Source organism: Aspergillus nidulans, chromosome II (genome assembly GCF_000011425.1).
Source record: "Aspergillus nidulans FGSC A4 chromosome II".
NCBI classification, from domain to species: domain Eukaryota; kingdom Fungi; phylum Ascomycota; class Eurotiomycetes; order Eurotiales; family Aspergillaceae; genus Aspergillus; species Aspergillus nidulans.
Window position 1 is genome coordinate 1,363,678 of NC_066258.1, and position 25,117 is coordinate 1,388,794.

The 25,117-nt window shown below is 48.2% G+C and overlaps 9 protein-coding genes across 9 annotated transcripts, besides 1 other annotated feature; 4 read left to right on the forward strand and 5 right to left on the reverse strand.

Annotated features, from left to right (window-relative positions):
• Positions 1–25,117: part of a sequence feature (contig 1.145 856..176570(1)) that runs on past both edges of the window.
• Positions 124–2,576, forward strand: ANIA_08280 (medium-chain fatty acid-CoA ligase faaB; the record flags this gene model as incomplete). Its single annotated transcript, XM_050611252.1, has 4 exons — positions 124–297; positions 361–616; positions 662–2,252; positions 2,303–2,576. 4 exons carry the CDS (start codon positions 124–126, stop codon positions 2,406–2,408), a joined length of 2,127 nt encoding a protein of 708 aa, XP_050467298.1. The 3' UTR covers positions 2,409–2,576.
• On the reverse strand, positions 3,866–5,449 carry ANIA_08281 (uncharacterized protein; the record flags this gene model as incomplete). Its single annotated transcript, XM_050611253.1, has 2 exons — positions 4,870–5,449; positions 3,866–4,808 (listed from the first exon to the last, which is right to left on the reverse strand). Exons 1-2 carry the CDS (start codon positions 4,953–4,955, stop codon positions 3,866–3,868), a joined length of 1,029 nt encoding a protein of 342 aa, XP_050467299.1. The 5' UTR covers positions 4,956–5,449.
• Positions 5,534–8,113, reverse strand: ANIA_08282 (WD repeat protein; the record flags this gene model as incomplete). The annotated part of the gene is made up of 1 exon (XM_676459.1): positions 5,534–8,113. One exon carries the CDS (start codon positions 8,111–8,113, stop codon positions 5,534–5,536), a length of 2,580 nt encoding a protein of 859 aa, XP_681551.1.
• Positions 12,660–14,628, forward strand: ANIA_08283 (sterol 14-demethylase cyp51B; the record flags this gene model as incomplete). The annotated part of the gene is made up of 4 exons (XM_676460.2): positions 12,660–12,905; positions 12,967–13,164; positions 13,223–14,287; positions 14,339–14,628. 4 exons carry the CDS (start codon positions 12,660–12,662, stop codon positions 14,408–14,410), a joined length of 1,581 nt encoding a protein of 526 aa, XP_681552.1. The 3' UTR covers positions 14,411–14,628.
• Positions 14,711–15,658, reverse strand: ANIA_08284 (mitochondrial 37S ribosomal protein mS41). Its single transcript, XM_676461.2, has one exon. It carries the CDS (start codon positions 15,526–15,528, stop codon positions 14,797–14,799), a length of 732 nt encoding a protein of 243 aa, XP_681553.1. The 5' UTR covers positions 15,529–15,658; the 3' UTR covers positions 14,711–14,796.
• Positions 16,245–17,135, forward strand: kin28 (TFIIH complex serine/threonine-protein kinase subunit KIN28; the record flags this gene model as incomplete). Its single annotated transcript, XM_050611254.1, has 1 exon — positions 16,245–17,135. One exon carries the CDS (start codon positions 16,245–16,247, stop codon positions 17,133–17,135), a length of 891 nt encoding a protein of 296 aa, XP_050467300.1.
• kipA lies at positions 18,950–21,668 on the forward strand (the record flags this gene model as incomplete). The annotated part of the gene is made up of 2 exons (XM_676463.2): positions 18,950–19,670; positions 19,720–21,668. The coding sequence occupies 2 exons, from the start codon at positions 18,950–18,952 to the stop codon at positions 21,666–21,668; spliced, it is 2,670 nt and encodes an 889-aa protein (XP_681555.2).
• ANIA_11072 (diacylglycerol acyltransferase type 2A) lies at positions 22,025–23,451 on the reverse strand (the record flags this gene model as incomplete). The annotated part of the gene is made up of 2 exons (XM_050611255.1): positions 22,025–23,170; positions 23,222–23,451. 2 exons carry the CDS (start codon positions 23,449–23,451, stop codon positions 22,144–22,146), a joined length of 1,257 nt encoding a protein of 418 aa, XP_050467301.1. The 3' UTR covers positions 22,025–22,143.
• On the reverse strand, positions 23,745–25,074 carry pxr1 (telomerase inhibitor/ribosome biogenesis protein PXR1). Its single transcript, XM_050611256.1, has 3 exons — positions 24,882–25,074; positions 23,937–24,825; positions 23,745–23,888 (listed from the first exon to the last, which is right to left on the reverse strand). The coding sequence occupies exons 1-3, from the start codon at positions 24,902–24,904 to the stop codon at positions 23,868–23,870; spliced, it is 933 nt and encodes a 310-aa protein (XP_050467302.1). The 5' UTR covers positions 24,905–25,074; the 3' UTR covers positions 23,745–23,867.

A 25,117-nucleotide genomic window follows, 5' to 3' on the forward strand; every position in this document is an offset into this window, starting at 1 on the left:
CAGTCGAGAGTTGCTCCTTTGGTTTAACTCCGCCACCCCTCCGTTCCCGTCTGGAGTACCTATTGATCTCGCTATACGGTTAATTAGGACTGGATCCCCGTTCATATCTGTTCTGCTTCAGCCATGTTCTTCACCCAAGAACGTGCTCACTATGCCCGTGCGGCGGAGCTTACTCAGGAGCCTCCGAAAGGCAAGCCTTACTCTGTTGCTATACCTGGCACCGAGAAGGATGGACGGAGCCCAATCTACCGTTCCTGGTGGACACAGAAGGAGCTGGTTAAAACGCTGGATCCTAAAGTACGTATAAAGCTTGGTTATTTTATTATTTGCTGAGAGGCTGGATGGAGTTAACCATTTTAGGTCACCACTGCCCATGAGATTTTTGAGTCAACCGCGAATGATACCCCGAAGGCCGATTGTCTTGGATGGCGTCCTTACGACCCAGTGAAGAAGACCTGGGGTCAATACCAATGGATAAGCTATGGTACAGTCCAAAAACGGCGTACCGATTTCGGTGCCGGGTTGGTGGAGCTACATCACAAGCATAACTGTGCTCGACCCGGGCAGTACGGTATTGGTCTCTGGTGTCAGAATCGTCCAGAGTGGCAGATCACAGGTACGTAGCTCTTCCTTCAGTATACCGGATAGTGCTGAGTTTCAGACCTGGCATGCATGTCCCAAAGCCTATATTCGGTTTCGATTTACGATGTTCTCGCCTCGGATGCAACCCAGTATATCATTAATCACGCCGAGCTAAGCTGCGTTGTGGCCTCATTGCCTCACATTCCGACACTGATCAAGCTGAAGCCTGTTTTGCCTAATTTGAAGATTATCGTCAGCTTAGACTCACTCGAAGCGGGTGAACCAGCCGGCCACTCTAAGCGCGCTCTCTTAGAATCTATGGCTGCTGGCCATGACCTTACCATCTACAGCATGGATCAGGTCGAAGCCCTGGGGGCCGCCTCCAACCGCCCCCTGAACCCTCCAAAACCTTCTGACATTGTCACTATCAACTATACTTCCGGTACCACAGGTGCTCCCAAGGGCGTGGTCCTCACCCATGAGAACGCTGTTGCAGCTACTTCTGGCGCGCTCGTCTCCGTTTCTCAAGCACGGGGTGATACATTCCCGTCCTACCTTCCTCTCGCCCATATCTATGAGCGCCTGACGGAGCATGCCGCGCTCTGGTCTGGTGCGCGCATCGGCTATTTCCATGGAAATATTCTCGAGCTAGTTGACGACCTCAAGGTGCTCAAGCCCACTGGATTTGTTTCCGTTCCACGCCTTTACAGCCGCTTCGGAACTGCTATTCGCGCTGCAACCATCGAAGCCCCTGGTTTCCGAGGTACTTTGTCTAAACACATTGTTGCAGCCAAGAGCGCAAACTTGAAGAACCCCGATCCTAGCAAAGCTACCGTGAAGCATGCTTTGTATGATCGAATTTGGGCTAAGAAAGTCGCTGCGGCCGTTGGTTTAGAAAATGCGAAGCAGTTGATTTCGGGGTCTGCGCCTCTAGATCCTTCTTTGCACGACTTCTTGCGAGTAGCCATTGGCGCAGACTTTTCTCAGGGCTACGGTCTAACCGAGACTTATGCTATGGCATGCGCACAGTCTCCCAAGGATGTTACGTCTGGCAACTGTGGACGCGTCGCCCCCTGCACGGAGGTGTGTCTGCTGTCCCTACCGGACATGGAGTACTCGGTTGATGACAAGCCTTTCCCTCGCGGTGAACTTCTTGTTCGTGGCCCCAATGTTTTCAAAGAGTATTTGAAGAATCCGGAGGAGACATCCAAAGCTATCACTGAAGACGGGTGGTTCCGAACAGGAGACGTCGCTAAGATTGACGATATGGGTCGCATCATCATTATCGATCGCCGGAAGAATGTTCTGAAATTAGCACAGGGAGAGTATATCTCACCCGAACGCCTGGAGGGTATCATCTCCTCTGAGCTGGGCTACTTAGCGCAAGTTTATGTGCACGGTGATAGCATGCAGACATTCTTGGTTGCTATCTTTGGTGTCCAGGCCGAGTTGTTCGCTTCGTTTGCTAGCAAGGTGCTTGGTCGAACCATTGACCCTACTGACGTCGCAGGCATCAAAGCGGTATTGCAGGACAACAAGATCAAGAAGGCTGTTTTGAGGGATCTCGAGCGTGTAGCGAAAAAGAACAAACTTGCGGGATATGAGAGGGTGAAGAATTGCGCTCTGATGGTCGAGCCGTTCTCAGTAGAGAATGACCTGCTGACACCGACGTATGTATCCCTCGTCTTATCGTGAGATAATTGCTAACTTAATGATTTAGTCTTAAGCTTAAACGCCCCCCTGTTGTGAAGAAGTATCGCCAGCTTCTCGATCAGCTATACGAAGAGGCCAACAACGAGCAGTCTGCTCCGAAGGCCAAACTGTAATTCGAACCCAGTGACTGCCTTTTGTACATAGCGAGTTTCCGCCTGACGGCGGGCGTCATTTGCATGATCTTCAAAATTTCCCTGTATGATACATTTAGTAATAGATTTTACCATTCCCAAAGCACTAAACAGAGTGCAAGGGAAGGAAGATGTACGGTTAATACTTAAGGTAATTTCTCATCCGCTCGGGCAAGCTAGTACCTAGCTTGCCAAGCGCCAGCTTAAACCTTCCAAAACTCCAACTCGTCTCAGAACCACGTCCGCGTTGATCCTAACAACTCCCACCGTTCCAAAATGCACCTGATCAATGCCCTCATCTTTCTGGTTCTTCTAGTACATCCAGCCCTTTCTTCAAAATTTACGATCACAATCCCGCCCTCCCCGGTCCTCCCTAATCCTCAGTCCCTGCCGGCCGACACCCACGCAACACTCACCTCAACCACCCTCGCGAGACCGCTCAAAGCACCCCTCACTCGCTCTGCGACATTCGTATTCTCCGACTTCGCTGCAGCCGAGTGCAAGGATCCCTCCCAACATAGTATTTCCGGCTCATACCTGCTCGATATCCGGTCTGCAGAATATGTCTTTCCACCGCTGAGGGTCGATCTAGATGAGAGGGGGGAGGTGAAGGGTGTTTGGGAGACATTTCGTGGCAATGAGTGGGGAAATCGCGGGGCCGAAAAGTACATTAGGCCTTCTGGGGCGCAGGTTGGTGGTGGAACTGGAGATGTGGTTGTTGAAGCGAGGCCTGTTGGCCGGAAAGGGTTCTACGAAGTCCGACAGACTTGTATGTGGTTCCAGCAAATCCGCCTCGAGAGTTATGGTTGGAACGTGTGCTAATTCTGATGTTTCTGGCTGAGCAGTCTCGCCTCTGTCGCTTCTCAAAAATCCCATGATTCTGCTTGCACTTGTGGCACTGGCTTTCACCTTTGGGATGCCTAAGCTTATGGAGAACAGTAAGTTCTAACTTTCTCTTTTTTTCTGGTACGTGATGGATTTGGCTGCTAACGGTCCTTACCAGTGGACCCCGAACTGCGTGAGGAGTTTGAGAAACAGTCTCGCGCATCGCCAATTGCTGGCGCGCAGAGTGCTATGGCTGGTGGTGGCCCTGCAAACTTTGATCTTGCGGGATGGATGGCCGGGGCTGCGCCGCGAGGACAGCCGGTTCCTGTGTCTGGGTCTGGTGCCGCGAGTGGGAGGGAGAATAGAGGGGGCGCGAGGAGAAGGTGAGCTGATCTGGGATATACCATGATGTATAACTAGTTGAGATACTTCTAAAGGGTATAGGTATGCATACAGTTTGCTCGTTGATACTGCGCATATATTTCTTCTACCGGCATTAAACTTTGGAAACAAATTTAGGCAATCAATAATCATCAAACAGTCATAAAGGCAACACTATCATTATATACAAATTCATCATAATCCAACAGTGGTCACAGTTACAGCAATAGAATTTAAAAATCACCGCCGAAATCATCTCCACCTCCAAAATCCCCCCCGCCATAATCGCCGCCATAGTCATGATCGTCGTCAATGGCATCGGCCAACAACGCACCTCCAATAAGCCCACCACCTACCCCCAACGCCGCCGCACCAGCCATACCCATGCCACCGCCACCGTGTCGCCGCTGCGGCTGCATCCCGCCGCCATGATAGCCATGTGGAGGAAACCCGTACCCAGGCTGTGGCCCATACCCGACAGGAGGGCCATACCCGTGCTGCGGCGGGTAATACCCACCGGGGCCTCCATATCCAGGGCCAGGGCTGGGAATACCGTAGCTGCCGGGAGGAGGACGCCCGAAAGCGGCGGGCTGCTGATAATGCGGATGCGGGGGCGCGAAGCCCGGCCGAGGGCCTGAAGCTGATGTAGCCTTGCTCATAAGCTTACTGAAAAAGCCCTTCTTTTTCTCCTTGCCCTTATCTGTACCGCCTGCTGAAGCTGACGGCGTCGATGTTTGAGAATGCGGGGAGTCATTATTGTTATAATAGCCTGCTGCGGCGCCCGGGGCGGCAGATCCGGCCCTTGCGTCTTCTTCCGCTTGGAGTCGTGCTGCTAGCTCAGCATCACTCTCGACTGTATCCTTTCTGGCGTAAGATCCACTTCCACTCGTTCCGGGGGTTCCGGGGCTGGAAGCAGACTCGCCGTTGTACGGATTATTCGAGGGGAAATTGTGGGCAGTTTTCTTATCTGTGGCCTCGGCACTGGCGACGGCGGATGGATTGCCCGGTCCAGATTCCTCGTATGAGGGCGGGGGTGCGGGTATGTCTGTGTGAGTACTGCTCTGTGCTTGTTCTGAGGTTGGGACTGGCGTGTGCACTTGGGTAGACGGTGCTGGGGTGGAGGTGGGTTGGGGTGGCTCCCATTGAGATCTCCCTGTGGCTAGATCGACAAAGAACCTGTGAAACTGTCATTAGTTGCCTTTGTTGTGAAAATAGAATATGGAGGTAACAGCCGCACCATTGCTTATAGTTATCGTCATACTGTGTTGTCCAGCCCTCTGGAACAGAAGGGGGAGGAGGCCCAGGAGGTGGGGCGAACGACATCAAAGCAAGCTTGAAGCGATTATCGATTCAAGAAAGAATGTCTAATACGAAAAGTCACCAACCCAAGTGAACAGATAGGTAGCTGACTGATATTGGGATATGTCGATGCAAGATTGAAATGCGGAGATCGCGATGGACACTTCGCTTGAACTTATATTCTTCTCTACTCCATGATTGCCGCATGATGTCTGCAGTGACGTTATTGGTTGGTCCCTTGTCCTGAAGCGCTTACTGTGGCTGTGTGTCTAAGCCACAGGTAATATGAGTCGGATAAATACTGGCCGACCAGGCTGCTGCCGGATAAGTTGACCTTAATATGCCGATGCATGTTTGGTGGGTGTTGTGCCGAAGCGTATTTAATGTGCAGTGTACGGTCGAGTAAATCCCAGCAATCATGAATGAGAATCTGGGCTGTTAGCGTCATATGGCATTCGTGGGCCAGACTTGCTTATCACAGACTAGTGAGTAATCTGCACATGGACTCATAGTAATCGTAATAGCACGGCCCAAAGTAGGAAGCTGCCTTGCTACTGCATTCATTATCATTAAATACATAAGTTATGTACAGAGATGCAACTCTACTCGGCAAAGTTCGGGTCGATTTTGCCGCTGTCTGGCCACCAGAAGTCTTCTTCTAGATCACATGCTTCGTCTTCGAACTCAGAGCTTCTTCGAGAGACTCCTGGCGGTTTCCAGTTGATATTAGATGTTTCAGGACTTTCGGCGTCGGAGTCACCAGTAAGGTCGATAACTTCCGGCTCGACATTGCTAATAATGGGAAGACTTGCTTTTCGCATTGTGTATCTGCGCTTAGACAGTGTGTCACAGACGAGGCCCCGGGCCAGAGTCTTCTTCTCCATGTTGGGCTCACTAGATATATCAATCATAATGTCTTTTGCCGGGTATGTGATTCTTGGATTGCGCCTCTTGTTTCCACCACGCTTCTGGTTTCGTATCCTAGCAAGGGTTATATGCCTTTCAACCTCCTCTCGTGCTGCAGAAGTCAGGCCCTTACGACGCTTCGGGTCTATGCCACCCAGCTGCCGTATTTCGTAATTTGGTTCGAGCGCAGTCACTGCCATAAATTCCGGATGGGTCCCGGTTGGCCGTGCCCATGCAGCAAACGGCCCCCTGTAGTAAGGTCCCTTGCCCGGTCCAAAGACAGGATGTCGTTCAATTTGACCCGACTTCACCAGGTCACGCGCCGCCTTAACACCAAAGTGTGAGTCCAACTCTTGTTGTTCGATGGCGTATTGGCTTTCTTTGAATGCGAATTGAGTGGATTCATCAGACATGAAGGGGCTGTTAGACAGCAGATGCACTCCTCCAGAGACATCTCCAATTAGCATGTTAGATTGGTCTGGTGAGAATGCCCCGCACATAATCCCTTCCTGGAGACTGGCTACGTCCTGGACAAGCACGTCCTCAGGAGCACGAAGGATGTTCCACCTTTTGACCATCCCATCTGAAGCACCTGTATAGAAGGAGTCGTAGCTTGCGCCCCATAGCTGCATATTAACGCCAGTGTCCGCCTGCTCCCGATCAATTGTCTCATCAAGCTGATTTAAAGGATCACCATGTCTAAGCTTGTGCAGGATTTCGTCAGGATTTCGCTTGTCCCAGATATATGTGACTCCATCCGTACAACCAGCTGAAATATAGTTGGTATTCCAAGGGCAGAATACTACTTCATTCATGTCTAGAGCAGGGCATTCCAGCTCCATGACACGAGTCCTGCGGCTCAGTGGCTCATACAAATTCACAGTAGAACGGGTTCTTCGAGAAGCTTGCTGGCCAGCAGTGCAAGCTATCGCGAACATTGGTAAAACCGGATGCCAGGTAATATCGAAGACATTCTGTGCATTTGGCAGAAAGGACTCCGGTTCGATTGATGATTCTCGAACGCGGAACGCAGCAAGCAATCCATGTTGGGCCACGCTATCTTCTTTCTCCGACATCCCAATAAGAAGATAATCCTTAGTCGCATGCGTAGAGCCCCATGCTATAGATGTCGGCATCAATTCAATATCCTTTCTTAATCTTCCCCGTTGCAGTTCGAGCGGTGTATACTGAGCTTTGCTAATATCCCAGTAGCCAACTGTATTTGTAAGTGTCCCCGTAGCTAGTAAGTTCTCGGCAAAGTTTGAGCGTGCCATAACGACCACCTCAGAGTCATGCTTCAGGGTTTTGTAACATGAGGTTCTGCCTCTTGAGGTATCCCAAAGCTTGACTGTATGGTCGTAGCTGGCAGTGTATAATGTGTCTTCAAACCATTGTACAGCAGTAACGCTCATGAAAAGACGCGGATCATTCACAACGTTGTTCTTTGGTCGATGGATCCAGTGATCTGATAGTTCGTGGAGCTCGTTAGTGACTAGGTCACCAAGAAGGAGGTTATTTTTCCTATTATAAGCCATCATGTGTTCATCACATTGTGCAGTGGCCCCTGCTGCGAATTTTGTCCCATCAGGCGACCATGCCAGTGAAACAACATCATTAGAAGCTCCTTTCCATGCTTTGCATAGTCTCAAGTTGTCAACGAACTTTGCGTTCAGTCTTGGAGGGCGATGACTGCCCAGTTCCCGCTGAAATAGACTGTTTAACGAAGCATCCTGCCGTCTGATGTTTTTGGCGCGATCCGGGTAAGCTTGGGGCATCAAGGCAGGGATGGCACTATGCCGACTTCGTGACACACTCCTGGAAATTGATTTCGTCTTATTTGCTTGCACTTCTTCGCTTTCACTGTCGGAAAGAGAAATTTTCTTGTAGTAGTCTACCGGCCCAGCTCTTGCGCGGCGGGAACGCCGTGTTACCGCAAGTCTAGGAATATGCCTCTCAGGCGACAGGCTTTCAGAGGAGGATAGCAACGGTGGTTTACTTTTGACTGTCGGCAAGACGATGGCAGGATTAACAGACGCACCCGGCCGTGGTCGTTGCTGAACAGTTCCCCTTGGTATCTTGGCTCGAACCTTTGAAACTGTTGATTTCATGTGAGAGATCGGTGAATCTCCGGAGTTTTTACGGGTGTCCTGAGCCTCTTTGGATGGAATTCCGGTAAACCTGGAAAGTAGGTCTTGTGCTTCGCTGCGCGTGGATGGGTCATCAGACCCTAGACGAGCGCGGGTTCTAGGATATCTAGACAAAGCGTCCCTTTCCATTTCAATCGTGTAGTGGTCTGAAACTCACCGTCAGTGCTTAGACCAGAACAGGCTGAACTGTCATGCTTACTTTAATTTCATCGAATGTGTCCTGACCTATTAAACCCGGGATGCATGACTGTAACCAGGAAATACGGAACGGTAAACAAGCATGAGTGTCTGTCTGGTACACTAATTCAGTGCAATGGGAGGGCGAATGCGGAACGGTGGTGAAGGATGGGTCACCAGGTAGTGCTTCACGATCGCTCTAATATATGACCATGGCTGATTGTATCACCTCAAGATAAGTGAGGGCTAAACAACGGAATATCGCGATTCAGGCAGGCCAATCGACTAAAAACTGAACGCCCGACATTGGTTAAAACCCAAGCAATATATTGATGAAGCACGGGAAACCTACAGATATTCAAATAATTGAAAAGGTAACGTAGTCCAAAGTAACAGGATCAAGGGCACCCTTCAGTCTACAGGAACACGGAGGAGAGACAACTTAATGTCTGGTGCCAAAGAGAGGCAGAATAATTAAGCACGTGAGTAACGCGCCACGGGAAAAACTCCTTATCACTTCATATAGTAGGCGGTCAACCATTGTCGACGAATAGAAAGCATGACTTGTCAAGTTATAATCATTTGGCTGAAAACTAGGAGGAATATACATGCACTCAACTACAGTTGATAGCCTACAGCATTTCAATTTAATGGCTTAGCGCCGTAAAAGAAGAATGTCCAAGGAACAGAACAATATAATATCCTGGCATAGACTCCACAGTTAGGATTGCAACTATTATAGCCCCTTCTGGTTTAGTACTAGCACTGCTCTATCATAGCTAGGCGGTGATTGATATGTCCAGTGTCAGTGGAAGGAAGTATCGTTTACATACACTAGTTTGGACACTTTTTGTACAACCATCTGATTTCAAACCGAGAAGTTCTGACTATTCTGAAAGTATCTCCAACAGTTTGGTCACTTCGTCGGCCGTTTTAACCGACACTACCGCACTAGATGCTTCTGCAACAGCTTACGGTAGGTTCAAGGTCTTTTTGATGGTTTTCAGTGGACCGTCAGGCTTATATAATTTGGACAAAGGTGCGGTTTCACTGACACCATGGAGGGTTGTTGCATTCAACTAACTAGCACTGTCCGGTAGAGAATGGCCAAGGCCCTGAAGTCAAGATTCATTATGTTGCCCGAACCTGGCCGCCTTGGCCGTGGAATCATTGCGAATGCTAGCATGTAGTTTAACTTTTTTTTTTTTTTTCGGCTTACTGCACACCCATGACTCTGCTTCCCCATATACAAGGAAGTCTTCTGAGCAGGTATCAGAGTGGGTGTACCAAAAATGAACGACAGAGTGCTACCTGAATACGGACCACTTCGCCTGACTTTCCCTCCCTGTCTCATGAAACCACGGTTGCCACGTCCCTTCGGACGAGGCCAGATCAATTGTTAAGCGGGTCTAATGAGATACTGATCGATTAACTTAAAATCGCCTTCCTGGCACTAAGAATAGGCTTCTTGCACTTATCGAGCTATCAGCAGCTTCTCTAATATGGTTATTCGTTGCTAAGCCTCGTCGCATCAGCCACTGTACCGCTGCTCTGAGCCATGCTCTTGGTTTCCGCAGCGAAGCGCTTCATATTTTCTTTGTCGTTCACCTCCGGAAACCCCAGTTTATGCGACGCAGACATATTTTTCGAAGGCTCATCACTATCGGGTAGCCTGTGATTATCGTTGATTTAGTTAAACCGCGAGATTGCTTGATTATCACACAGCGCTTGGTTCTCACCGATGACAAAAAGCTAATATTTCCCAGTTCGATAAAGTCCTGTATACGTTGTTTATTCTTGCTACGCTGAGGACTTGAGCATTCACCAGGAAGATGCAGAAAGGCTGAAGATTTAAAGGTTGGTGGTAACCCTAGGATTTATCCTGTGGAAAAGACCAATTGAGCATCAGAAATCCAGTCCCGTGGGTCATTGGGTGCTTGTTACGGAATATTGATGTATTGACGGAAATCCAATATGGTGGTTGCAATAATACCCGACAGGGAAAGTGATATGAGCAGGTTCCGCAATTGATGCTCGGATGGTTCGAAGGTGAATGTTGACTTTTGATGCGGGCGGGTTGTGGGGCTGGTTTAGAATCAGCCCCACCATGCGGAGGAGTCTGGCCAATTATTCTATATCAGCCTAACCCTAACTATAGGACTGCACAGATAACCATCAACAAACGGCGGACAATATGTTGGAGGTAAAAGGAGTAGCCACTGGGTTGATAAGTCCGAAGTCCTGAATCCACATCACGTACTCTATGTAGCCTGCACTGGTTGTGATTTTATCACAGTCGGAATTAGGGACAAGTTCTTGAGAGGCTTTTAACTCCCCTTAACGGCAGCGTATTATTTCTGGATCAGGACGGTGCGCCAACGTAGAACAAAATTGAGCTTCGGCGCCTGATAGGATTGAAACTAATATCCACGAAGATACGGCCCGAATCAGCACGACTCGAGCCCTCTCAAAGTCCGCATGCAACCTAAACAATCAAGAATGACATATCGGGCAATAGCCGAGAAAGCCAAGATTGGGATCTAAGCATACTTTTGCTCTGAAGTACAGCCTCTCGAACCTTCTTACATGGCTCGTGGCCCGCGTTCGAGGGCGTTGTTTGAACCGAAAATCGAACATATTTCCCGCCGCATCCCTTCAGTTCTTCTCTCCTCGGTTGTTGAGGTTACTACGAGTCTCTGATGAACACTGCGGCAGGGAAAGTAGTGATGCCATCTATAGAATGAAATCAGTTCTTCCACTTCATCAGCCAAAGCGATAATGACTTGGGCGCCGTTTCATCTGTTGCCAATGACCTCGGCTCACTTGTATTGAAATCAAGCGAACGGGCTAGCTAGCAGGGTGGTATATTCCTCGTTAGTGACTTCAAGCTTGGAATATTATGATGATTCAGCTTGGGAAGATACCCAGCTGCAGTGAAGGGGTAATGAGATGTGATATATACCTTCCAGAAAAAAGTTCAAAGTCCTCTCGGACATACGACTGGCCTGTCTTCTATATACATGTGCCATCGTTCTTCATATTGATCTGCAAATGACACAAGCCCCGTGTACGTCCCGGTGCATGGTGAATAAAATGCCTGGGAGTGATCAAGGTGGGATTTAATGAACGTTCACCAGCTTAGTTTGTCCGAAAGCGCGTAATGACTTATACAGACATCCCAGTCAACGCGGGAGCTACAGCCCCAAAAGGCATGCTTAAACTCCTCTCAATGTGTGGATAGTTATCCCAGTATCTATAAAGTAATCCAAACCTTCGGCATGGTACCAAATGCAGATGGCCCATGATGACTGCTCTGATTTCCTTGAAATACCACCGGTTGCTTTAATTGCAGCTGGCAACACTTGCCTTAGTACTAGGTATGACGCAAGATATTTGTCAGGCGGAACCCATGATCTATTATCCATTCAACAGCTCATCTTTGCCTTGAATACCAGAATACTTTACTAAAAAATGGCCTCGATTGGGGCATTCAATGAAACCTGGCAAGTATTCAAAATAACGGCGTCTGTTTCCGGGTTTATTGTGGTGCCCAAGAAAGTTGCCATTGGCGCCTCAGAGGATACTGTATTCGACATCTAAGTAAGAAAACGGGCCTCTCGGTCATTAGCAGCCTACCATCGCTCGTTATCTTGATGTTCTAAGGCCCGAATACGCATCGTTGTCCCCAGTGGGCATGATACCGCTGGGATAGAGACATGCGCTAGAAGGACTAGGATCTCATCGGACTGCCATCGTAGTGTTCGAGGCCAGTAGCCACTTTCGGCTCAGCCAGTCTTCCAACCAACGATTGGAAGTTCTCCTACTGCTTCATGTAGTACAAGTGGTGATGCTCACATTCCGTACTTTTGTCCGATTGCTTCACAGAATCCTGTTCTAGCTGGCACCAGCTACCTGTTGCGATTGCATCTCAGAGTGATCTGGAAACCTTAAACACTAGATAAATATTGATTTAACTACCCTGCAAACCCTGACGTTGAGAGGTGGATTGCTCCTTCCTAAATTAGGGAGAGCCTAAAGAGCCTGCACTAACTGCTATCATGGCAGTAAGGGCGAGCAACAACAAAGTATTTTGACAGATAGCAGTCTATAGCTGTCTATAGCTGTCCGCAACGGACATACAAATGGATACGTAAAGAAATGTAGATTATATTATGCTTGTAGATTGTATTCTGTCAATACAGGGGGCCACATGAACTGCGGTGGGTCAGAGGGTAAGTGTTCGAATAGTAGGCGAGCAAATTGTTATCGGGTCTCCCCGAAGCCATGAATTTATGCCTGAAAAAACCTCAGCATCACATGACCGATTTGCCCCTGGCCCTGCCATGGGCGCCACGGATCGGACCCAATCCATTCAAGGTTAGTGCCAACTTTTCCTTCGACTCCTGTAAGTGCCTCTCCGTTGACACTTAACCACCCTCGTTGCGTGCTGTTTTGGCGAGGACTTTATCCGCTGGTCTATTTCTTTATTTCAGCCAACATGGGACTTGTCTCCCTTGTCCTCGACAATGTTTGTGAACGATGTTCCGCCCTATCAGTTTGGGCCCTTTCTGGGTTAGGATTACTCTCCGTCATTATTATTGCCGTTGTTCTGAACGTTTTGCGACAAATCCTCTTTAAAAATCCCAATGAGCCTCCTGTCGTCTTCCACTGGTTCCCGTTTATTGGAAGCACCATTAGCTACGGCATTGACCCGTACAAGTTTTTTTTCAACTGCCGCGCACAGGTATGTTATATCTCCATTCGATTGACAAGCTCTATCCCTGACTACTGTGGCTCATATTTAGTATGGAGATATTTTCACGTTCGTCCTTCTGGGAAAGAAGACTACCGTTTATCTCGGTACTAAGGGCAATGACTTTATCCTGAACGGAAAGCTCAAAGATGTGTGTGCCGAGGAAGTCTATTCTCCCCTGACAACCCCTGTATTTGGGCGTCACGTCGTCTATGATTGTCCCAATGCGAAACTCATGGAGCAAAAGAAGGTGAATCCCCATTCGCTTGTTAGGTTTCCCGTGGAATCTCTATCTGATAAATTTGCAGTTCGTCAAGTACGGCCTTACCTCAGATGCTCTCCGTTCCTACGTCCAGTTGATCACTGCAGAAGTTGAAGACTTTGCTCAGAAATCATCAGTCTTCCAGAACGCGAAGGGTGTCTTCGACGTATCGAGAACGATTGCCGAGATCACGATTTACACTGCTTCACGCTCGCTCCAGGGAAAGGAGGTACGTGACAAGTTTGACTCGACATTTGCGGAGTTGTATCATGATCTTGATATGGGCTTTGCTCCCATCAACTTCATGCTCCCTTACGCGCCCCTTCCTCACAACCGGAAACGTGACGCGGCCCAGAGGAAAATGGCCGAAACCTATATGGAGATCATCAAAGAGCGTCGCAAATCTGGCGAGAAAAAAGATTCTGAGGACATGGTTTGGAACCTCATGTCTTGCGTTTACAAGAACGGAACTCCGTTGTCCGACGAAGAAATTGCCCACATGATGATCGCACTTCTGATGGCTGGACAACATTCATCTTCCTCTACCCTTTCATGGATTCTGTTGCATCTCGCGAGGCACCCTGAGATTGTGGAGGAGTTGTATCAGGAACAACTCAAAGTTTTGGGATCTGATATGCATATGACCTACGACGACCTCCAGAAGCTGGAGCTTCATTCCAAGATCATTAAAGAGACATTGCGCATACATGCACCTATTCACTCGATCATCAGGGCAGTCAAAAGTCCTATGCCCGTACCTGGAACCTCATACGTTATCCCAACGTCGCACAATGTCCTTTCCTCGCCTGGTGTAACTGCTAGGTCCGATGAGTTTTTTCCGAACCCATTGAAATGGGATCCTCACCGCTGGGACAGCAATCCTATTGCCAACTCGACCGAGGATGAGGAGAAGATCGACTATGGCTATGGTCTGGTCAGCAAGGGTACCAACAGCCCTTATCTTCCATTTGGCGCTGGGAGACATAGATGCATTGGCGAGCAATTTGCTTATGTCCAATTGATTACCGTCACCGCAGCTCTTGTGCGGCTGTTTAAGTTTGACACTGTGTCCGAGTCGGACAAATCATCCGTCCCGGAGACGGATTACTCGGTAAGTGGTCGAAAATTCAAGTAGCGATGGTCTAGTCTAACCTAAACACAGTCTCTGTTCTCAAGACCTGCTGGTAAATGCTTCGTGCAATATGAGAAGCGCAACGTCACAACCAAAGCATGAATTGATACGCTCTAATGGATATATGCTTTTCAAGCCACATAACCAGTTTAAAGGGGGCTTAATGATAACAGCGTAATATTGACATCCCCAACGGACAAGACTGGTTGCACCAAACACTTCATTCATTGTACATTATGCTGATTTTCTAAACTCAACTTATAAATCATTAATTCTGCCTACATTTCATATTGAAACTTATTAATATACGACTTGAACTTCACCTTTGATTCCGTGAAAAGTCACAGTGTCTAAGCTTCCCCCCCCAACCCCCCCCAAAAAAGGTGCAGTTTATGCGAGCATTGATTTCTCTTGGGTTGGTTCAGAGTGATGGTACAGTAAACAAGCTATAATACAAAGAGACTATAGGAGATACATAGCCGGATATTTCATGCACGTCCTTTCCTTTCTTCAGCTCTCTTCTTAGCCCTGATTTCAGCCCGTCTTCTCTCACCACCATCAACCTTATGTCCCTTTTTATCTTCCCACATCCCTTCTTGAACTCTGATTATAGCTGCGCTGCCATTGGTACCCGCTATTGGCTGTAGGTAAGGACCCCTGATATAAACTCCATTGTGGATTTTCATGCCCTTGTACCTCTTGAGCTCCTTCGAAGGGTCATGTTTGTATTCGGTGGCATCCGGCGGCAGATTCACGATTACTCGCTTCATTCCTGGAGTCAGAGTAGCCGAATAATTCATAAGATCCACAGAGGGGGTATCTTTAGTAGGTGCCATAGGGACCTCCATAACCCGTAACTGTGCAGCGCCGTCCACCACGTGCTCGAGGTCTCCGCCAGGTCCGTACCAGCCCTTTGTGAACTTTGAGCGTTTCCGGATCAGGTAGCGTCGTTGTTCTGCAGATTCAATTCCTGCATCTCGAAGGTCCTCAGATGACATTGAGAATAATTTGTCCCAGGAAGGGAATTTGCTGGCATGTTTTGACATATCGCGGCCGATTAGTTTGAGGAAGGTTTCGACATTTGGAACGAACGGTGTCGGTAGAGGAAGAGGCTTCTGGCGCGGGGATTTAGGTTCAGTGTGAATAGCTCGTAAGCATTGCTGTGTGGATTGAAATGACCTGAACGTCCGAAAAATCGAGAATGGATTGCGTAGTGCCATGGTATGGCGAGAACGAAAGGAGGCTGAAATGAGATTACTTGAATGATGCGTTCGAGACAGGGGCACGAATTATTGGCAAACGATTTATTTTTAGGTGCCGAAGCCCAGAGCACTTATCAAGATTTGCCCGTCAGTCTTGTTATGCTTGGATAGATATTGTTATGATGCGCAGCGAAATTTCGGCAATGCCTGCTCCCCTGGAATAATGAAAATCCGGCGCTCCGTATCTCTTCAGATCATCCCAACCATTTTTCTGAGACTGTCGAATTGCTCTTACCTTACGGGAAAGATATTTGTATCCTGTATATCCTTCAAGTTTTCTTGGTCGCATCGGAATACTCGGGGGTGGGTGTTGACTATCTATCAGTTCTAGCTCATTCAAGCTACAGAGCAATGGCGGTTTCGCCGATGATAGCTCCATCGCATTCAAACACAGCTCCTCAGAAGAGCGCTGACTCTGGAGCCGCGACTCAGCTATCACAAGATGTTGTTGATCGTGAGATCACAGAACAGATGAACGAGGAAGTGAGGCATAAGTACATAAAAGGCATATTATTACGTCCGCTATTTTGTATCTGGCTAACTCTGTCAAAGCTAAAAAACTAGGTGAAGGTACATACGCTGTAGTCTATCTCGGCCACGTCCGATCCGATCCTACTTCATTCGTCGCCATAAAAAAGATAAAAGTCAATACGGAATACAGAGATGGATTATCCATGGACGCAATTCGGGAAGTGAAATATCTCCAGGAGCTCTCCCATCCCAATGTCATTGCGCTCCATGACGTATTCTCGTCAAAGGACCAGAATCTCAACCTTGTCCTGGAGTACTTACCACGCGGTGACTTGGAGATGCTTATCAAGGACAGCGATATCCACTATGGTGCTGCCGATGTGAAAGCTTGGATGGGAATGCTTATCCGCGGGGTCTGGTTTTGTCATGAGAACTTTGTCCTGCATCGTGATATCAAGCCAAATAACTTGCTTATTGCCTCGGACGGGGAAGTCAAGTTAGCTGATTTCGGTCTGGCCAGATCGTTTGCTGACCCTTATATGAACATGACTCACCAAGTGATCACACGATGGTACCGACCACCTGAACTTCTGTATGGTGCCCGCCAATATTCTGGCGCTGTGGATATTTGGTCAGTGGGAATGGTCTTCGCAGAACTCCTTCTGCGAGTGCCATTTGTCGCTGGCAATTCGGATCTTGATCAAATCAGCAAAATTTGCGAAGCGTTCGGCACGCCAACCGAAGAAAGTTGGCCTGGTGTGTCGAAGCTGCCAAATTATATTCCAGCAGATAATAACATACCTTTGCAAGGCCGAGAGTTCTTCCTCAGGCAATTCCCGACAGCTGGTCCTGTCGGCGCAGATCTACTCATGTCCATGTGTACCTTAGATCCAAGACGGCGGACCACTGCGCACCAAGCCCTTCAGCATAGATGGTGGACTACGGAGCCCAGACCGACAAATAAACAGGACCTTCCACAAAAACCTGGCGGCACCAAAAAAATGGGAGATGATTTGACAAGGCGTGGCGGAGAGCTTGATGACCAATTCAAAAATGCTGCTCGGCAACTAGATTTCGGTGCCATAAAAGGGTAGCACTTTGGAACTCCGAAACAGCCTTGCACTAGAGGATTTTGCGGCGCGTTCACACCTGCCATTGACGGTTCTTTAACAGAACAGAAGCTGCCCTGCATTTCACATTGTGGAGGAGGGGGTGGAGAATCCAAGAGAGTGCACTATAGTTATCCTCCTGGGCTGCAGCGCATTTCCCATGGGTAGCAAACTAAAACTTGAAGTCTGGCCTGAGGAACTGATCCACCGCCAGACAAAGCCTTCCGCGTATGAGACTATACAAAGGAACTCCAGCGTATTCCGTATATTCACTATGGACCTCCACGTCCTTGATTGTCTCCCAGGCGAGCTCTGAGCCTGTTAACGCTGGCCGAAATTCCGCAACGGCTACGGTGTTGTGATTGGTCCCCTTTTTCACCTTGCGTCTCAATATGTCCGCGCCAGGAGTGATATCGGGGGCTTATCGAGGCACGAGTGTCCTCCTATTGGCCCAAGGGCAAAGGACTTTATAATGAGATCGACGACCCCAAGTTCGATCAAATAAGAAGAATAGTATTATCGATTTATCAATGATCAAGTCTGTGCTCTCGAGACTCCAGGATAAAACGGGCTCGAACGGTCCAACGAATTTAAGAGTGCACCGCCGATGTAAACCTGCACGAGACTTCGAGCTTCGAGCTTCGAGCCAAGCGTTGTTTCAATGTCAAACCCTCACTGTAGAACCTAGCTTAAGATTCAAGACAATGTGAGAATTGCTGCCAACTTATAATCACTGATTGGCTTGTAGAACCAGCGTATGAAAAGCGGTATCGGAGCAGTATACAGAGAGTTGAACTCGGAAAGACTCATCTCTCAGGAGGACAAGGGAATTCGATACCAGAATACAAAACTCAAGTATGGAGTAGAGCTGCGACTTTTTGCGAATGAGCAAGAAAGCTTGCGGTTTTACTGTATCCGCGAGACGCGCTCCTTGCAGGGCCAGAGGAAGGGTGGTTCTATCTAGATATCCACTATGTATACAAACTTCAGGGGAATTATCAATCAAAATAACAATCACCGGAGTTGGCGTTTTAGGGACTTGGCTCTTTTTGACGGTTCAGCGAATGTGGGGTGACGACCGCGGCCCTTCATTCACTACTACGAATGTTCTTCTCAAGCAATCATTACAGCGACGCTCATCCGCTTCTCTTTTGTCCCTCCGGCTCTCGCACTGCGAGCCTGAAAAACGCGAATCCCCCTAGACATTTCTTCCCCGCTGCACTTGGTCAGGACCGCCTTTATTCCATTCGCAAAGTCGCGGAGACCAGGAATATATCACCTACTGCCATATTTTCGGAAATCTTTATTGCTATTCCTGCTATCATCTCCTGATATTCTCTCCGACGATTCTCCAGTAGTCTCGCTCTGCAGCATCCAGCCTCGTTTTGTTCTCGAAACATCACGTTCACACCGCTAACACTTCGTCGATGTTCAATTGACTCTTATTTGGGCACTTATTTGGGAAATACATAGTTTGATCTGCGGATAAAATACTGAGGTTCCTATTTTTGATCGCGACAACGCACCGAATACTCAGCGTGTAAGGGACTTTCCCCTTCATGAGATGGTAGCAAACATCAAGCGCATCCCCTTTCTATCTACTGCATGACCCAGACCACATCCATTCTGTTAGCTAACTTTCGCGCTATTACAGCTTCGCGCGGCGAAACCTATTCCTCTATCGCTGATGGCTGCCGAATCCCTCTGATTCTACGCGCAAACCATTCATTGTCCCACGTACTTACGCTGGCCGATTTCGTGATTGGGAGTTTATCGTCTGCCCAAATCTCGTCAATTCAATGTCTACACTGCCGCAGCCATCGAGAACGGCCTCCGGCCCACCACTGGGGGCAGCAGCCCAGTTGCCAATCCCAAAATCGAGAAAAAGTCTACCTACATCCGTCGAGTCTCCTAGGGCTGTTTCTCCCTCCAAACTACGCACACCTTCCAGCCCCAGACCGACACTCAGCAAGTCTCCACTTTCCAACTCAGCAACCAATATCAGCGCTGCCAGATCAACTACTGTGGCTAGAACTCCCAGCAGTCCTGATAAATCCTTACGGAGGACAATCAGCATTGCGGCATTTCCTCAACCCCCAAGGCCTGGAAGCCGCCCTTCTACCGCGTCATCAATGACGGCCCCTCATGGTCTACAATCTTCTGGAAGCGTAAAGTCAAAGAGGGGCTCGCGACCCAGTGCGGGGACTACTAGCCAGAGAAGCTCAAAGACCCATTCATTACTGAGCGTTGGAGCTGCTGTCCCAGGCACAGACATGGAAGCCTCACCTTCCCAGAGCAGAAGCTCATCTGCTGAAGGATCTTACTCGACAAGCGCGACCACATTTGATGAGGGTGAGCCGGCTTCAACTAAGTCAAAGGAAACCAAGGGAAATGTCATAGTCAGCGTAAGGGTACGGCCAAATGTTGGTGGTGAGAGCTCGGCGAACCCCGAGTGGATAGTGGATGCTCGTCGAGGTCTACTTGTATATAATGGGAAAGAGGGCGGTGATTACTACTATGGTAAGACCCCTGTCCTGTGAGATCTCTGCGCCAGCTAACTGATTGCTAGATAACGTTTTCTCGGCAATGGAAAATAACGCTCGAGTCTACGACTCGGCTGCCAAGCGTTTGGTAAGGAGGGTGATGGAAGGGTACCACGGCACAGTCTTTGCTTATGGTATGACCGGAACTGGTAAAACCTTTTCTATGCAGGGAACCGCAACATCTCCCGGGGTGATCCCCTTGGCCATCACGGACATATTCTCATTTATCAGAGAAACCCCACATAGGGAGTTTTTACTTCGCGTCAGCTATCTCGAAATCTACAACGAGAAGATTCACGACCTCCTTTCAGCGTCCACTGGGTCTTCTTCAGAGGACATCAAATTACGCGAAGATAGCAAACGGGGTGTCTACGCAACTCCTTTAAAGGAGGAAATTGTGCAGAGTCCGACACAGCTCCTCCGCGTTATTGCGAGGGGTGATCATGCAAGGAGGACAGGCAGCACTCAGTTTAATGCTCGCAGCTCGCGAAGTCATGCAGTGGTTCAGATTGTTGTCGAAAGTAGGGAGCGAGTACCTACCGGCACAACCCAGGACAGGAGATCTGGTCTAGCCCCGGGCGGGGTTCGAGTATCAACACTGAGCCTCATCGATCTTGCAGGATCTGAGCGAGCGGCAGATGACAAAGAACGACGAACTGAGGGCGCACATATTAACAAGAGCCTTCTCACTCTGGGAAATATCATCTCCAGGCTGTCAGAAACCAAAGGCAAGACAGCTGCTGACAAAGATGGCAAACATCTGCCTTTTCGTGACAGTAAACTCACGAGGTTGCTGCAGCCAGCTCTCTCTGGCAATTCGCTGGTCAGTATTCTTTGTACCGTTCAACTGAGCAGCTTGGTTGCATCAGAGACTCTGAACACCTTGAAGTTTGCTGCTCGAGCCAAAAACAATATTGTTAGCCATGCCAAAAGGGCAGAAGAGGCGTTTGGTGGCGGCGGTGGTGATGCAGGCAGCCGCGTGCTACTTGAACGTTACCGTATGGAAATTCAAGCCCTGCGTTGTCAGCTTGAAAACCAAACGAAAGCGCAGGCCGAGAAAGAGCTTAAGCTGGAAGAACAGAAGTTAGAACAGGAGGCTCAAGAGCGCCACGAAGAGCAGATGCTCGAAATGCAGCTAGCTCGGACCGCACTCAAGGAACGAATAGAGCATTTGAACCGACTCATTCTAAGTTCAAAGTCCACAGGCGTCAACTCACAAGGAGCCATGTCTGCTCTTGGCCGGCTTTCCAGACTGTCTTCCATAGACCCGGGATCTCGGTCTCTGCGTTCTTCTGTCAGTCAATCCACTTTAGGCACGTCCATGCGGCCTGTTTCTTTTCTTTCCGTCCATAGCCAAGAATTCCACCTGAGCAATGAGGATGAGGATACGATTGGGGAGTTTGCGGATGGAAAGGCGAGTGCTCAAAGACAGATAGCTGCTCTTCAGGCCGACCTTGCCGATAAAAACCGATATATTGCAACACTGGAAAGGCGTTTGCTCCAAGCTCGGCGATCCAGCCATTCTCGCATGTCATTGGGAATAAAAGCGAACAGCTCTACAGATAATCCCAACTTCGTGGCCCAGCTCCGAGAAAAAGATATGGAGATCAACGAACTCCGCCTCCAGTTGGACGATAAGGATCGCATGCTGACAGCTCTTCGCTCCGCTGCTCGACACCGAGATCTTGCCCAGCTCACATTGGATAACCAATCGTTACCAAAAGAGACTAGTTCTCCAGACCGAGAACCGCCGCCAACCTCTCAGGCTCCTGATCCCGGGGCGAAGCGAAAGAGTATGGATGAAGTTTCGCGGATCCTCGATGAGATGATCCAAGACCGTGTTGAGAGTGGACATCTCATAAAAGGTGCCCGTGGGAGTGTTCGAGTGGCCCCTGGAAGTCGAAGGGCATCCGAGTCACATCAGGCTGCAGGGCCTACAGGTACGACTCCACTAAACAGTCGTCCAAGTGCATGATATGCTTCTTTTGGGATTGCTACAAAATTGTTCTATTAACTGGTTTTCATGACCTCTTTCTATCTGTGACTGTATTCGCCTTTCTTTCAGATACCCAGATTGTATTTTTTTTATTTTATTTTTTTTTTCTCACTTTTCTGTACCTATACTGCGCCAGGCGCAATGACCAACCTTCCTCGTATTGATGCCTAAATCTCTAAAGTCTATATATGAAAGAATAGTCACGTCAAAATTCGTCATTTGAGCCTATTGATCGACCTGTCTCGCCTCTAGACTTTTCTTAAGTTTAATTACTGTAGGATGAAGGTTTCCTCAGATTCCATTATCAAGACAAAGAATTATACAGATGTTTTGTATGTTTGGACACGTGACTCCGATAAAGTCATACTCTAAACCTCTGACAGTAGAACACTGGACTAGATGTTTAATCGTGCAATCAAAGAGATTTTCAGGTAGAGTCAAGTTCAGCCAACAACTAGGCCACTATTTCAATTTCAGAAACCCGGTCTTTGGCGTAGACGTCCTTCCACTCTTCCCACAGCCTCTCAAGTTCTCTCACGTACTCTGAATGGAGTTGATCAATATAGTCGTCATTGATTTTGTTTCTGTCCTGTTGCTGAACCACATGAATTGGCCGGCCGACAACAATATTCAGCGGGCGGCGGTACGGCATCAAGCCAACATCGTAATTGAAAACACCGCGTGCATGAAACAGCGGAATGGTGAATCCCAGTGTCTGTTTCACCAACATTTGGAACTTGTGAATAAGGGGATGGCTATCTGAACGGACCTGTTCGTATAGATCATTTTCTCCAAAAGCCAAGACTGGTACAAGGTCAGCACCAGTGCGGATGGCTAGCTTTATGAACCCCATACGTCGCTTCAAGACAAGACGTAATGAGCCTGGTGATGCATTGAGGGATTCCCGCGCACCACCTATAACAATCGTTATAGCACGCCCCATGCCTTCGCCGTCTATTCCGCCTTTACTGAGGAGGTTTTCGCATGATTCGCGCGAGACACTAGCAAGACCCATTGAAAGTGCGTACTCTCGGTAAAATGGTATCCGAAAATTGGAATCCAGTGTGAGTAGCGTGTTTGTGATACCAGGGAAAAGCTTCGAAAAACGTAGAGCCTCGGTACAGAACGCTGCAAATGCGCCAAGAGAAATGATTCCGTGAGGATGATATCCAAATACATATTTCCTTGTTGGCAGGAGAGGTGCAGAGCGGTGTAGACGGGCCGGAAAATAAGAGGCGTAAAGTGACCAGATAGGGAGCGATCGTAAAAAATCACTCCTATATTTTAACGAGCCCGATGTGGCCGCATTCGAGAATAATGATATATGAATCAAATAGGGTAGCAGCAGAGGCCAGGACAGAGGTATAGCACAGGTGAAAAAAAAAACTCCGAGACATATAGCAATTGTCAAGGTATGGCATAAGACGACGAGTGTTTGTAACCGTCGCTCGAAGCGGATATTAAGCGGTGCCCAGTGAAGGCTGACCCGTCAGTCAAAGAAAGAACCAACATAAAAGTATATCTTCACGCACCCATACTTTTCATACCCCTTTGACTGTTGGTTAGATGTTCCCGACTCGATGCCTCGGATCGACCCAGACGCATTATTAGAGGTCTCTGATAGTCCATTCACGGCATTGCCAGTAACCCTTCCGAGCACCTCATTCCCCCGTAAATGACTCTTACGGGCTGTTTGGCTGGAATAATCTCCTGCAGAATCAGCCTCCGTGACTGAATGTTGTGCCACTTTCTCCGTGTCCATAAAGGTCTCCATAGCAAAGCAAATAGCACAGTTCGAGCAAGGTCGAGTTAGCTCAAGCGATTAATCATATAGAGACCAAGATGAAGCAATTGGTGGTGCGCATGAAGGCAGCTTGTCCTTCTGTGCTCCCATGTGGGGAAGGAAGTCGAAACGATGCCGTCATAGTTTGGCTCTGATTAGTCACGACGCCGAGGCTCCTGATCTCTCCTCTTATCAGGGGTTGACCATATAGTTCCAATCCATAAAGTTACTTCGTGATATCTGGTTTAATAATTTTTAAATTTTCCAAGAATTTGAAGTCTCACTACATATCGCTGCCTTAGATGCCTCGAAAGTTATGCTCTATTAAATGCTGAAACTGATAGAAGCAATGATGCTCAGGGTGATCGGGGTATATGTTGAATAACAAGAAATATTTACGATTTTACCATGAAAATCTACATTTATTAGCCACTGGAAACTGAAAGGATGAATGGGGGCACTACCTCGTTTAAAGACTTATCATCCATCAAAGCCTTCCTCTTTTGCGCAATATGTCGACCTCGGATCATATGTCTTCCAGGTGGACGATGTTCCTTCACTGCGTGTGATGGGCCTGGGACAGGGTTGTCAGAGTCCTCTTGTTGCTCTGCTCGCTTTCTCTTTTTGTCATTCTTGTCATTCGTGTCCTTTTTGTCATTCGTGTCCTTTTTGTCCTTTTTGTCCTTTTTATCCTTTTTATCCTTTTTATCCATTTTGTCTTTCTTGTCTTTCTTGTCTTTCTTGTCTTTCTTGTCCTTTTTATCTTTCCCGTCTTTTCTCTCCTTCTCTTTCTCACTTTTCTCATCGTCCTTAGCTCGTCGGTTTTTGGACTTCGAATCTTGAGACAAATCAGTGGCGCAAGTCTTGTCATCTGCACAATTGTTATCGACAGGGTTTGCATTCTTTGCTCCTGACTTTAGTGTGCACTCGGCAGTCTCTTTGGATTCGTCCTTTTCCTGCGCCAAGAGACCACCGCTAATGAACCTAACAGCTTGCCATTTGGTAGCAGCATAACGAGCGAGTTTCACATCGTCTCTTTTCCTCTGATCGGCTTGTAATTCGACATCCGTTTTCCCATTCAACCTTCCAAGTAAGCCCTTAAAAGCATCAAGGCCAGTAGGTTCGTCTAGAAGATCACGTTTCGAACGTGCTCCGAGACCTAGGGTATCGTCCTTCACAATGACTCTGATATGTGACGCACTTGCAGCAGTAAACATATCGGCATGCGCTGCATTACGAGCTCCTAAGAAACTTCCCGGAGTCCATCCTTGGGAACTGAGAATTTTATGTCCGAAGCCACTTGTTGACCGCGACCAATTGGTATTATTGGGATCATGAGAGATCTTGGTTTTTCTGACTCAAGGTCTTGTCAGCGATTGATTACGAACGCAACATAGAGCACAACATACTTGCGGGGCGCTGCCAAACCCATTTGTTGAACCAGAGACGAAAATATTAAAGTCGGGCAGTAAGATAATTGCAGAAAATCTGAGCCAGTAACAAAACAAGAGCGGGTATATGCTGAAACAAAGCTGGTAAATGTGATAACAACTAGACTGCGAGGATATTGTTGTTGTATTCACTCTGTAGGGTCTAGATTTAAGAAAAGTTGACCTGGCTGTGAAAAAAATAAGTTTCCCCGGAC

Excerpts from the sequence above, each read along its gene's own strand:
- ANIA_08284 (XM_676461.2), bottom strand. The coding sequence starts at position 15,528 with ATGGCACTACGCAATCCATTCTCGATTTTTCGGACGTTCAGGTCATTT.
- pxr1 (XM_050611256.1), bottom strand. The coding sequence starts at position 24,904 with ATGGGTTTGGCAGCGCCCCGCAA. Across the intron at positions 24,826-24,881 it reads GGTTTGGCAGCGCCCCGCAA|AAAAACCAAGATCTCTCATG; the intron begins GTATGTTGTGCT and ends ACCTTGAGTCAG. Across the intron at positions 23,889-23,936 it reads ATGATAAGTCTTTAAACGAG|ATTTTCATGGTAAAATCGTA; the intron begins GTAGTGCCCCCA and ends TAATAAATGTAG.